The sequence below is a fragment of the Barbatula barbatula genome (genome assembly GCF_947034865.1).
Source record: "Barbatula barbatula genome assembly, chromosome: 9".
NCBI classification, from domain to species: Eukaryota; Metazoa; Chordata; class Actinopteri; order Cypriniformes; family Nemacheilidae; genus Barbatula; species Barbatula barbatula.
The window spans coordinates 6733349-6748102 of record NC_136772.1 but is presented as its reverse complement, the minus strand read 5'-3'; the positions used below and the strand labels follow the sequence as shown (position 1 = coordinate 6748102).

Here is a 14754-nt window from a genome sequence, read left to right as displayed (position 1 = left end):
AAAGCTACAAAAGAGGTCGGAACACACCGAATCACTTGATCTCTGAAGGAAAATATCAGAAAATACCAGAAAACAAGCGACTAATTTGCGATGCACACTTGACATATTGTTCACGGAGCCCAGCAGGGATCTATATATTTGTTTCATATCATCCGGCTCGGTTCCTGTTCCATGTATATTCATAAAGCCTGAAATCCACCATAAGGTTATTATCCATAAATGTCAGCAGATAATTAATTAGTGCTGTCTTCTTGCTGCTCCCCGTGTCTCATTAGCAAAGCATGGCCGACTAACTCCATTCATATTCATACCAAAAATATACCGGCCTGCTCTTTCTCTGTCAAAGAACATGCACATTTCTGTGGTGAAGTAAATGAGTGAAAGACAGATTTGGGTCAAGGGTGGACGTTTTCACTTTCTGAACTTAATGCCACTTTTAGGATGTGTTCACATATGACATGTTTGGTTAGATTAATACGAACTCTGGTGTGATTGCTGTGTTAGTGCGGTTTACTTGAGCAAACTTGTGTTTACTCTCTGCCACGCGAACCCTGGTGTACACCAAACATGCGATCTGAGGCAGCTGAAATGATGGGTCTCTGTCCGCTTTCAAACGAACTCTGGCGCGGTTCGTTTGAAATATGAACGCAACACGGACCAATGGCATCGAACCGAACCAAAAACAGGAAGTGAAAACAAGATAGGACCCGGAAATCCAGTGATTTGGTCATATAAAAGGAGTGTTTATTAGATCTGTACATGGTCCAGACCAAAAGAATCAAACTACAAATATGAGTGCACCCGTAGAAGGATAGTTCACCCAAAAATGAAAATTCTGGAAATTGTATATTTATTTTTTGTCATTTTAAACCTGCATGACTTTCTTTCTTCTGGCTGCAAGATCCAACATCAAAGTACCGTGAGAGCGATTCGACAGCAAACGTTTAATGGTTTTTTTAATCGTTCTCACAGTACTATGATGTAAGATCTTGCAGTCACTCAGTCAGTCATTGATGCCCAGCCTCCCACCATTCCTCGTGACCAGTAGGTAAGACAGGTCGTTTCGAGGGAATGAGGGAGTTGTCCATTTCAATTTCATGTTGACTTTAAAGTGTAACTGTATGGTTTGGAGAGGTTTGCGCTCAAATATGCAACATTTACTCTGTGTTTGAGTAATCTTTGCTTTTGAATGGAACCAGAGGGACAATTAGGTAGCAATTTTCCAGTCTTCAGCAAATTGATTGTTTAAGCTACTCTGGAGGTTTGCTCCATTAAGCCTGTATTAGACTCTCTGGTGTTTTCTTGCGTTAATAAAAACACAATCGTTATTTTTTGCATATCGGACCTTCTGATTAGACTCTAGCAGTCCTGGTGCAATCAAACTATTAGACCCACTACAGCAAAACAGATAATTACGCAAATAAACTGCGAACATGTGTTGACATCAATCTGATTGCTCGGTCTGATTAAGTGGGAGAGACTTTCATTATTTTCTGCCCTTCATGTTGATGAGATCATAGTGAGCTTCTGAATGCATTAGCTCCTGACGGACAGCTTACTTCAATCATGCACTCCATTAGCGCTTACCCCAGGGCTTGTGTTTAACGGACGCTTGCTGACATTTAGAGGGCACCTACCAGGCCTCAATGAAAAGATAGCATTCTCTTTGAGGTGTGACCTTTGAATATGAGGTAAATGTAAAAGCTCAGTGAACTCACCTCATTCATGAGACTGACAATTGAAACATTGCAAGTTGGTTAATTCTTAGTCTTGATGGTATTGAAAGGTGTAAATTGCACCAGGGATATGCAATCGTCCCTATAAAGCAAGATACTTCTCAAAGATGCACAAAGTCTTTTTACTTACAGTGTATCTGAGATGTATACATGAGGTCATCCAAAATGAAAATGTTTGCTTAAAACACCAAAAGATAATTTGATGAATGTTGCTAACCAAATAACATCAAACCCCATTTACTTTCATTTAAGTCAAAACTCAAAACCACTGAGGCATTTCTCAAAATATCTTCTTTTGTATTCCACAGAAGAAACGACATGAGAGTAAAAAGTGAGTGGTTGAACTTTGGTAGCATCAGTTTCTCTAATACATAGTCAGAAGGAGAGTGTGAGCCATACAAACACACAGTGAGAGAAGAGAGAGAGAGAGAAAGAGAGAGATGGACGCAGAGAAGAAGCAAAGACCATCCCCATCTGTTTGAGAAAGCTGTGTTCTTGTTCCTGGCTAAGACGCTCATCCTGGCAGCCTGTGAGGCATTAACCGAGCACAGCCCTTGACACGCCTCTCCATCGCTTTAATAATTAAGCATTTATCTCAGTGTGTCCCGAAGGCGCACCTTATCACAGGTGAGAGGGGCGCAAAACAACCCACGGCATCGTGGGAGATTCTGAGAGAGGGTAGATTAGGAAGGAGGAGCACCTGCCAACAGGCTTACTGCAGGATTTACTCATTGAAGGCTGCAAGGACTCTTGCAACGCTTCACATGCCCCCCACTTTCAGAATACAACGCAGCACTTTCGTGTGATATCACGAGATTTTGGTGAATTTCATGCACATATCTAACATGTTAAACCGTGGAGTTTGCAAGCAGTTATGAGAAAGGGCTGCTGAAGGCTACTTTTTTTTAAAGAACTTGTACGTCCTTTTAAAGTTGCTTTGAAATTTGAAGTGGGACACTGTAAACGGTGATGGCTTTGTGAGAAGATTCTGGTTGTGTGCAGATTACAGGTTTTCTTCACCTCTCAGGCTTAGCAAGGGATTTGTTCACCTAGCATGGAGCTTAAGCATACAACGGCAAAATGTTTTATTAACAAGAGCATGCAAAATTTTGTGTGAAATATTTTATATTTCATATTGTACTTACTGTTATTTACATCTTAAACACAACGATTGCTTAACATTTATGCTTGCTTTTTTCTACTATTTAACCTCAGAATTCATAAAACACCAGAACCTCAGAAAAGAGTTATGTTTTCATTTAAGATCGGCTTGAGCCTTCCAAATATCTTCAATGCTCAATACTACAAACCCCAAAAGGAACAATCTTTCAGCATTTACTCATCCTTGTGTCATTTTAAACCTTGACTTGCTTTCTTTCTTCTGCATAACACAATATTATATATTTTAAAGAACGTTACTATCCAAACAACATTGGATACCATTGACTTACATTGTATGGACACAAAACCACTGAGACATTTCTCGAAATATCTTCTTTTGTGTTCCACAGAAAGAGAGTTTTGACAACATTATTTAAAATTGTAATTATTATTTTTTATTTAATTACAAAATTAACTATGCAAAAGTAATGCCAAAATTAAAGCTAAAACTAATTCATTTTAAACATCAGAAGCACACAAGGATACGCATGTCCAAACGGTTATGAAGAACTCTACCGCGGCATGTCTTGAACTGAAACACATTAATAAAAGATGCAATAACAACAGCATCAGCTAATATGAAATGCATTCCAAATAAACACGATAATCTCGCTATAATGCCCCTGCTGCCAGCCAAGAGTTGACAGTTGTCTTGAAATTAACTGAAACAATTTCAGGGGATGTTAAACTTAGAAAAGCTGCAGGATTAGTGTAGGACCACAGAAAGCTTTTTTAAAGTATTCCAAATGATGGCATTGTGAGTCCATCAACTCCTGTCTGAAACGTTGAGGATATCAGGGAAAAACGACACGGCCTAACTATTTAAATCAAATGACTCATTTCGCTGTTTGTGTCCGAAAAGGTTTAAGCGGAAAAGCATGGGAAGCTTAAGGGATTTAGTTTTTAATGATAAAAATTGTAGATGACAAAGAATCATTAAAAATACACCACATCGTCACTGTCCTTCCGAAACCACAGATGTCCAAATATGCTGTTTTTCAAGAAATGGAAAACATGTGTACTTTTTAAATCATTACATAAGTTGACAAGCACTTTCTTTATTGTTTAGATAATTGCAAAACCAAATGATAAACATGAAGGGTGACTATGACTAATAATAATGATCTCTGACAAAACAATATGGATGAAATATGGAGATACAAGGTTTCAGAAGGCCATCAGCGATACAGTTTTTGTCTCTACAATACCACAAACCTATCTTTCTGTATAAAACTGAAGGCATGGCATCTAATGTGAACAGAATTTTAGACTAAAATTTTACTTTCCCTTTAAACCAGTTTCAGCACACTAAAGACCAACTTCATATATGGGCAGCATCACAATAGTGAAAGGAGATGGATTGAGTCCATGAAGCTATACACTTCCTCATCCACTTTGCTTTCGGCCCATCCCAAGAATCCTGGCAGAGGTCATACACAGTTCTCTGCAATACGTTACCCATGACCCGCCAGGTCCCAGGATGTGGAATTTAACTAATCTTTGAATTGACAAGCATACAGTACAGCATAGAGAGAAAAAAGAACTTTCCCAAATTAACCATAAAGTGTCACATATGCCCTTGCATAGCGCCGACTGCATATCAAAGGTGCCTTGGGCTGAACTTCATTACACCCACTCATTAATCAAACCAGACCCATTTAGGAAAAGCCTGAGAGGGTTGTGTGAACCATTAAGATGGAATGTGTATTGTGCACCCTGAAAACTGTTCTCAGTTGTGCAGCTATTATCCACTGTGCTCTCCTTCACCTTGATTACAGACCATTTGTGTTCAACGGATGGACGAAACCAAGGACACTAATGCCCGGGTGACTCCGTGGTCCTTCCCAGCACTTACTCTTTGAGGTGCGGCAGAGATTTCTTTCAATCACGGTGAGATTCGGGGCTATGCGTTCTTGTGCTCTCCGTTTTGGGTGTCGACTGCTAGAAAAAGACAGGAACCTTAAAGCACCACTGCAACAAACAACATCTCTCTTAGCACACATTTGTCAAGCAAACAACATGACACTCCAACTAGCATGGTTTCTCACAGGACATACAAATGTTTAATATACATTGAAATTAGATATGTCTATTTTTACTTATTATTTATGGAATGTTATACGTTTTGCTTCTAATTTACATTCCCCACACTTCATCCACCATCTCCGAAGGATACATGTAATTCTGGCTGAGAATTTGGCCTGGCGAAGGTTTCTATAATTAGGCAGCCTACCTTTTGAGACAGCCGTCAAATAATGAATATGCCTGAGCTGCTTAAAAATGCATTCATGACTTGGTTTTGAAACACAGCCAATGACTCGAACCTTGAAAAGCGTCTGGCTTGCTTTAAAAAAAGTCCAAATGCCTTAGACTTTTATATTGGGACACTTTTATTTACAGAAGAAAATTACACTGGATTACAAGAATTCCACAAGTACAGCTGGGCTGATGGAGCGCTCCCGTTAGACTGTTGAAAAGAAATGGGCAACATTTCACAATGTTCTATTGCGCCGAGTGTGGACAGCCTGATGTGTCCAAAACACGATGTTGAAATAATTCAAACATTGCTGAGTTGATTGGAAAAAAATGCTGGTCCAAAGTGACAATGTTATGTTACACAGTAAGCTAAAAACATGGTATTCGTTCTCAAACTCTGACTGGTCAAATCAGTGTGTCTCTTTTTCCGTAAACCATCTTTATTGCATTACTGCAACACAAAACAGTACAGATCTCTGATCTACTGCATAACACAATCCGTCCAAAACAAGCTGTATTTGACGCATCTGAGCCCATGGAAAGTTAGTCATGGCTCCTTCCAAATTGTTGCACTTAAATGCACTAAATCCAAAAAAGCGATTTGTTTGGACTGTTGATAAAGTATACCTCTTTTCTAATGCAGATGTGTAGTATACATATATTTCTCGCCAAACTACATCAGTTTAGCATCATCCTCTGACCCGTGATTCATTGACAACAACCGCAAAGACAATTTACACAGGCGTTCTCAAACATGTTCAATTTGACCATCTATTTCTTGGTACCTATCCCTGGCGCACAGCTCTGTGCTTTTGAATATGACAGCTCCTCAGCTCCCATGTCTTTGTGGGAGAGCGAAATGTCCCTCAGAATCTTAGCATATGCACCACATCAACTCTAAGTACTCATTTCATGTACTGCTCTTCCTCATGCCTTCCTTAAGCTCTCAATGCATGAGCGGTTATATTACGTACATCTCTGAACAAAATGTGCCTGTTTTGATGTGGATAAACATAATTTGTATTCAGACATGTGCGACACGAAAACAGAACTTTGAATGATTCATTATTTTTTCCATCTTATGAAATTATAACACGTATATTTACACTTTTGCACTTCGATAGGTATTTTCATATTTCATAATCCTTTGTTTCAAGACTTTGCAACCTCTACTTTCTCTACACGTCACTGTTTATCGTTCTATACGCCATGCTCGCATACACAGCCTCACATAACAACACACACATTCAAATGCACGCATACACACAAGCTTTCAAAAACAAACACTCACTTCAAACAACAAAAGAACCTTTTAAGGATATCTTGACAGATGGATGCACATGATGGTCCTTTGATTCTAATTTATGTATCAAAAACATGGACGTTTTTTAACCCACATAAACACCTGTAATTTGTGTGAAATTATCATTATGTTTAAGGCCAACGAGATCGCCTCAGTACCCCTCCAACCGACTGGCCTTATTCAGTTTGGGCTCATGTGTCTCTGATTCTCTCTCGACTACTGAGCATTCAGTCATTTCTGAACTGTCACATTTGGGTGGGAGTGACCTTGGTAAAAGGCTGGAACAGAAACGCATTACACTTACTCAAAAACTACAATACACAGACAGCAAAAAACATGTGTGAAAAGTGGCATTCTTTTTGCATGAAAAGCTATGTATATGCGCAACCACGCCAAGGCTGAACTCAAAACGAAAGGGAATGAGAGCGAGAGATAAAGCATAGACTAAATCTCTTCAAGTAAGAGAGAATCAGACAGTAAAGCAACCGCAAAGCCTTGAAATAATCAGAAACAAGCGAGAACAAGCACAAATAAACAGGAACTTGTCTGGTCGGCGACAATCTCCCCAAAAAATGTTTCACAAAGCAGTTATCGTGTGGCCTCTTCTGATACTCCGACAAAGAGTCTCTAACAAAGGATCTTACAATTGGTTGGTGTGTTCTTGCTTGTATTCTTGTTAGCTTGCTTGCTATTGGTCTCAGGGTGGCACATTTTGTATGTTCTTAAAGTGTGCGACAGGGCTCCATTATGCTTTACTGTCCTCCTGTGTCATGTGAAGGCTGTTGTCGCCGTGAATCTTGATCTCGATAGTGTCCGGCTTCAGAGTCTCCTTGCCGTTTTCCTCTTTCAGTGGCAATTTCCTGCGGGGAGGTAAACAAAGATGACGGCGTGCATGGCTGTTAGTTTGACAGAATGCACATTTCAGTCAAAAGCACATTCGGCATATACAACAGGTAGGGTGTTGTGTGGGTCCCTTGAGTTAAACCAGGCACTTAATGTCACACTAGGTTTATAAATTTGTGCTACATTTGTGTGACCCATAAGGCCCTGTGAAAGTTTGTGTGCATCTCACTGTGGATTATCTTAAAGCCCTCAGAATGGCCCTTCATCACACAACATGGCGCTGGTACGGCCTCTCTACTTACAGGGATCATGATCACTCTAATAAGGTTCTTACAGTCTCGACTCGGGCCATTGGCAAGACATGGGAAGCATATCGGAAACTGCCTATGCCTTATTGTGGGGTATAGTAGTACATCAAAAGCGCCTTACAAAGCAATGTTGCTTGTTATCGACACTCAAGACGATCTTAGACTTTGATATCTTTGAACTTTAAGCCCAATAAACCTTACAGGATTTATGTTTTTGTGGCTTGGAAGGACTCACACTGGAAGTGCAGAACTAGAGATCAGTCAGACGAACAACAAATGGCTTCACAATAAAAAAAATTATAGATTGAATGAGACAAATGGGTCACCAGGGTTCAGTGATATCATATTTCTTACTGTTATATAAAGCAAGCAGATATCCTAAGTACTAATTTGACAAACACGCCCCTAGAATAAATAATTTCCCCGTTACACCTACATCTTTGTATAAGCTTATATGTTTTTGACCGACTTGAAGAGTTTTCCAGCGCTTTAATGTCGCTGCGTCCTTATGAGTAATCACTTGTGTTGTTTCCAATCATTTAAATCAATGCTTTCCAAGTGTTTTTAGAATCACACAGTCACAGCAATACTGCCTCTAATGTTTTCTGAGAGCATACACATACACATAATAGTTAATTTTGATTAATGTAAATATTTCTGTGAAAATCATAAAGCATCTCAGTCAGGGTCTATTGCAGCTTTGTGGAAAAAGCAATTATAGAAGTCCAAAGGTTTACAGTTTAAGTGTACGGTTTATATACAGAATTGTTTTAGTCTAATTCAAAAGCATAGGCCACCTCTAAAGCTTGTGTTTAAGAAATGTTTTAATGTTTTAGAATGTGCAATAATAAATTCTTATTAATTTCATTTAAGTTTTAACCCAAAAAAAACACAAATAACGACGTGACCTGACACCGGTTGGATACTCACAGGTATGCAGCCTTGCCCTCCTCCAGCTCTTTGCTCTTGCCGCTTGTGGCCGTCTTTTTACTGCAGAGTTTGCGGGTGATGCACATGAGCAGGCCGCACTGGCGCAGAAAGAAGCAGCTGACGTCCACGAGCACAAGCAGCAGCAGCAGGCCAGCAAACCCGAGCCCAACCACTGCACCTAGGCCCAGGCCGCTGAACAGCGAATCTGCTGAGACACGATAGACACATAACCATCACTTAGGGGCCCTGGCAAAACACGTCACATAGTTTCTGAAGCCCTTTATTGGAGCTAGGCAAACAACAAATTGCCCTTTTATGCATAGACAATAGATTGCATGAATTACGTCACGCTACACTTTGCAGGGCTGATGTTGAAGTTGAATTGTTTACTTTGCTTCATTTAAAACGAATCTACTTTGTTGTACAGAAACTTGTGCTTAGTGTCTGAGGGGAACTGTTGACCTTAAAAAAAAATTAGAATGACAGAAAATGCATTAACAGGAGAAAGTATTATTTTTATTCAGTATAATTTTTCCTTAGATTTAAAAAAAGCAAGTGCAGATTAATGTGTCGTCATTTTCACATATGAACAAACAGGTCGCAAGTGCAATGCATTCAGTGCTTCAATGTTTTTAACCTCATAAATAGGCAAATAAGAACCTTAACCCAGGGTTTACAAATGCAAGTACAGTGCAAAATGTCAAAACATGTCCACCCAGGATTAATTGCTAACCCAGGATAAGATATATGTGGAGTGGTACAACGACCCTGAAATAACAATTTCAAGTGTGAAAATCTCAAAAGGATTTAATTAAACCATAGAACGGATATAATCTGATCTATTTGTAGATAGATCTGTTTTCAATGTAATAACATCATTCAAATCATTATACAACATCATCTTTAAATGAACCAATAAGCACATTAACATCCTTCATTAATGAAAAAAAATCTCTTCTGCACTCGCAAATGTTCTCTTCTTTGAAACAGCAGCCTTGAGTTAGAAGCTCCGAGTGCTTCAAAGCAATGTTTTGTCATTGCCGAAAGCCTCCGGTTGTCAGAACATTTGAAATGATGATCAGAAGTGTGAAAGCATTTAAAGAAAAGTCAATTCAAGCGTTCACGAGAGATGACTCGCGGACGATGTGCGCTAAATAGAACTAGCTCATGCGGTTTAAGTTTGCATTAAGAACTTCAAGGTGATTCAACTTTGGTGACCTTATTTAAACTGAAATGGCAGAGGCTTTGCATGGGGAAATGAGGCTGTCTGCGAAGCCATTCAGAAAGAAACATCCATTTTGAAGGAACATTCTGGGCAATGGCATCGCCCAAAACACATCAATCACAGATGCTGTTGAAAGTAGCACCGCTATTTGAAAACCATCCCAGAAGTCTCTGGTTTGATCTGGATGTAGTGACAAGGTATTCAAGTGGAAAAAGTCCATCTTGCATATATAAGACAGGCCATACTAAACACACCAGACTGAGCGACATTAAAATCCTTGAAATGACTTGGCAGTCAGTGTATACACGAGCGATATTCAATGACCTCAGATGTATAGATCCCAGTTATGGTTTTATATCCGATGCATAAAGCACGTGGCCACCCCCCTATATGACTTATCGGCCAACACATGTGTTTTTCGCCATCCTTCCCCATGATCTCCTTGAGAAATGGCTCTTCACTCCTAAAGCTGCTTTGTTGTTGATTTATAACATCATTAGAAGCTCAATTTAGCATCTCGTTAATATCACTTATCCCGAAGTTCCACAAATGGGCGTGATCCATCCGCATCCGAGTTCAACGCACTCAATTAATTAGGTCTGAACGGTGATTGAGACTCAGCAATGAGCAGCAATAACTCAAGCTCGATTGATTCTGTCCGGACTGTAGACACATTCTGGGCGGAGGTCTGTGGGTGGTTCCCAGCAGATGACTGACGGAGTAATGAAGCTTATAATCACGCGTGAGGCTTTAATGGCCGTGTCACGCTGATACATGACTGAGCAAAGTTTGAACAGATATCATCGGCAATTTTGAAAATACTTTTGCATGGGGAAAAAAGTTAATAATGTCATAATTCACTCACCCTCTTGTCATTTCTAACCCGTATGGCTTTCTTTCTTCTGCAAAAATCGGATACCCTTAAAGCATGCATAACCCAGCAATCTGTTTTGCGACACATTTGATATACAACTAAATATTTAAAACGGATTCAGCTTCATCCCAGTGGTTGTCATTTTTATTTACCAAAGCCTTTTATACAGTAAGAAAGCTAACGGTTAGAAAAAGTGACCACCAATCTCAAATATCACTTTTATAGATTTCAGTGTGGATTTTAGTGGATATGTTAGGCTGACCATTGGCAGTTCGGTCTTCAATACTGATCAACCCATAAAACCCAAAGAACCCTCCATAAAATAAGACAGTTTTCTTACCACCAGTGTGAATGACTTCTTCCCGGAGTCTTGAGGTAATGGATGTTATAAAAAAGTTGCTGAGTTTTAAGACTCATCCTCACCCAATGCTGGCCCATCAACCCTTACACTACCTACGCAGAGGTCACATATGAAGCGTGACTCCGAAATGATACTTTAAAGACTCTGACGCTCATTAAGACGCTATGCTTGAGGAGCAGAGGGGACCCTCTCGCCGTTAGAAGGTTAATAGAGCGATGGCCATTATCAGTGGCAAAGATGTCTTTGCACCGCCTGAGGTTGGACCGATGGGTCAGAACAAATGAAATGGGTGTCAAGTGGCACCAATTAGACGTCACTTGTCTATACTCCTAGCAGAATTCCCCTTTGATGCGCATGTGCTTCCTTCCAAATGAAAAGTGGAGTATCTTTTCACTCTTGCGAGACACTCCAGAACCAAAAAAAGTTTAATGTTATTGACATTCAACATCAAAACATCAGTTATGATTGAAGAGCTGCTCTTGAGAAGCAGCAGATGTGGGAAGATCATGGCTTCGGAGAATTCGGAATGTAGTGTATGAGTCATACAGTACAGACGACTTTTAAGGTGCGTTTGCAGTGCCATTAAGCTTGGCAGCACATGGTGACTTTATACAGATAAAATACAAGTGGATTAATAAATAATGACAACATTTTTATATTCATGTAAACCAAAAAGAAACACAAGGTATGAAAAAACGAACACCATCTCTGCAACGCTGCTGGTCTTAAAGTGCAACCTCTTCTGTGATTCATGACGTATGGATTTACAATGAATGGTCACACTTTGGCTAGCTGGACGGATCTGCATAAAAAAGCTTATTTATGAGCAGTGTGATCAGCTGTTATGGACAGCAGTAAAACAACAGGTCCATTTTCATTTACCGGAATCTTTTCCAACTGGAACAATCAACAAAGAGCCACAGGAATCTTATAAGAAGTGGAGCCACATTAGGAAATAAAGCTCTTAATGTACTGGGCTTACAATATTGAAGTTTTTGACATGCTCATAAATGAAATGCAATGTTCCATTAAGATGTAATGAAAGAACGGAAGAGGCAAGTACAGGTGATTAAGATTAATAGTCTCAGTCTACGAGACTCTAATACATTTTCAAATTGATATATTAGATAATAGAGACGCCGAGATTTGAGATGTTAATGTCTTAATTGGGTGTGCTGTGAGCGTATTAAAACCTCTCATTATTTTTATCATTAAAATTGTGAAAATGTATCACAAAAAAAGATTCTTTCAAAATTCAAAATATTATGAGATTATATAATATATTTTGGGCAGTTGACTTCAAGTTTCTTTTTAACTAGTGAAACTCATTATACCAAAGCGATGTTCGCTTTTTTGCGTGAAGCAACTGCCCTTTACCCCTTACAATTCCCAGAAAAGAGAACATGATACGTTTTGTTCTTCATATTTTAACTTCCGATCATTAAAAAAAACCTTATTACATGACTGGTTGTAATGCTTGATTCTGATTGGCCAATCACAGAGAACAACCGCTTAAACTGATAACGCACGCTAACCCGGATGCAGCAAATCATTTTGACAGTTTTCTGACAGTATACATATGTCTTTCATTAACATATATGAAATGATATTTACAAATGTATAAACCAAATGACCTTTTGAAACGTTGAAAGTCGTTTCTTGCCTTAAAACCGAAAGTATAGTCCTTTTCCTCGTAGGAGGTCTGCATTCAGAAAAATTTGCTAATTAAATATTTCAAATTCACATTTCATGTCCAGTTTTTTCTCATGTGGCAAGTAGCTGTGTAATAAGCGGGATAATATCCAACAGCCGGCAAAATAACAACATTCATGTTCCCTTTCTGTCGGTCTCTCGACGTTGTGTCGAAGCCGACAGATGGGGTTCGCCCTTGAGAACCAATCGTCTCTGACTATTTTGAAAAGGCCAATGAAATTGGCGAATGAAATTTGCATGCCGGGCTCCGCCCCCGGATATCCGGGTATAAAAGGGGAGCCGGCGTGCTCATTCATTCACCTTTTGTTCTTCGGAGCCTTCGCATCTGATGACATTCTTCGAATTGCCGATTTCTACGACGCGGTGCAGCGGAGATTCCCCTGGGCGTCCTGGCAGTTCCTGAGGTATTTTTCTAAAAGAGCAATTTCCTCAGCGTGGCATTGCCCGCTGATCTCTTGGGTGCAGTACACTCATCGAGGACGGGGACGGACACGGTGGTTGCCGCAAGTGTTCGGGGGTCCGATCACTGTGGCAGCCTCGTGGATTCGTCCTGCCCGCACGGCGCGCGGATGGCTATTCAGACGTTGCGTCACTGCGCGCGGATGGCTAGTCAGACGTTGCGTCACTGCGGGCGGACGGCTATTCAGACGTTGCGTCACGTTGGCTACGTTCTGTCAAGAGCAAGCCACCACCTCGTTTGCTTCCCGTTCTGTGACCGCAGCGGCTACGGCCCTGCCGTCAGCGGCGGCGAGCAGCGAGGGTGATGTGGGGATTATCGTGAGCGTTAATCCGTCAGCCGGTCGGCTCGCGGACCGCTCGCGCCCCGTCTCGCTTGTTTAGCAGGTCCCCAAGGATGGTCCTACGCCATCTTATTCCTCAGCCACGCGCTCGGACACGAGCCGTGGAGATGAGGTGTCTCTTGCAACATCGGAGCGCGACCTGCTGGCATCAGACTCTGGCGATTCCCTGAAGCTCCCTCCCTCGGGAGGTCGAGCACAGGTGAGAGCAGACGTCAAGATGTCAGCCATGCTCGCTCGGACCGCCGTGAGCGTCGGGTTGCGGTGCAGCCCTGGTGCTCGCGGCTGGGTACTCGCACATTGGGCCCGGCTCAAGTGCCAAGTTTTACCGAGCTGCATAAGGAGTTCAGTAAGACCTGGAGCGTCCCCTTCGGCGCGCTTCCGTCTAGCTGACTCTATCGCCCTCTCTTCCCTCGGGGCGGGGAGGCAGCTAGGGACTATGTCAATGCACCCTGGGTGGAGCATGCAGTCGCGGGTATCCGCAGACGGCGGCCACCTGGGGGGCTTGACCTAGACTCACCGTCCAGGGCATGTAAGGTCTCAACATCTCTGGTGTTGAGGCTGGCAGTGCCGTGGACCAAGCTGCCTCCACTCTTACGCATGGCCTTCCTGCAGGCCAGGGCGCTAAAGAGAGCCCCATGGGGTAAGACCGACCCAAGTAGTGCCGCCGCCGACTGGCCCTCCGGGGACCGCGGTGGCAGCGCAGGCTGGGTCGGACGATGTCCACATCAGTGGCCCGGAAAGATGCCTCGGACCCAATCTTGCGCAGGGGGGCGATGTCGAGAAAGGCCACTTTCCCGACTCCCCTCTCGCAAGGTCGGCTGATTGGTGGCGCTGTCAAGGACTGCTCCAGCAGCCTTTTGACAGTGTAGAAACAGACCGGCCTGCTGTGACCCGGCCGCCTTTCGGCCGTCGAGGTCTCGCACGTGGTCTGCCCCCGGCAGCCCTGGCCTTCTCCAGCGTCGACTCCGGTTCTGGTGCCCCCGCAGGTGGCCCCCCGGAGGAGGACGTCAAGAGAAGGACCACCTAGAGAGATTGAACCATCGGGCCCGACCCAGCCTGGGTTGCTGGATGGTCGGACTGGGGCGGTCCCTGCCGCGTCCCAAACACCTTCTGGGCCCCTTCGGGGGCCTAGTGCCCGCCTTCTCACAAGGAGAGGTCTCTCTCTGGGTCCCACTTGCAGCCGCTCTCACCCTCTGAAAGATGGTGTTCGGCAACTCGACGTTGCGTCGTGGCGGCACGCAATG

The 14754-nt window shown here is 42.2% G+C and overlaps 1 protein-coding gene across 1 annotated transcript in view; it reads right to left on the bottom strand.

Annotated features, from left to right (window-relative positions):
- Positions 1-5266: 5266 nt before the first annotated feature.
- Positions 5267-14754, bottom strand: part of LOC306898279 (neural cell adhesion molecule 2) — a 151959-nt gene continuing 142471 nt past the window's right edge. Inside the window, exons 16-17 of the mRNA XM_079463623.1 lie at positions 8538-8745; positions 5267-7316 (exon numbers count right to left, since the gene is read on the bottom strand). Of these exons, the coding sequence (XP_079319749.1) occupies positions 7202-7316; positions 8538-8745 (323 nt within the window). The 3' untranslated portion in view covers positions 5267-7201. The remainder of the gene's footprint in view (positions 7317-8537; positions 8746-14754) is intronic.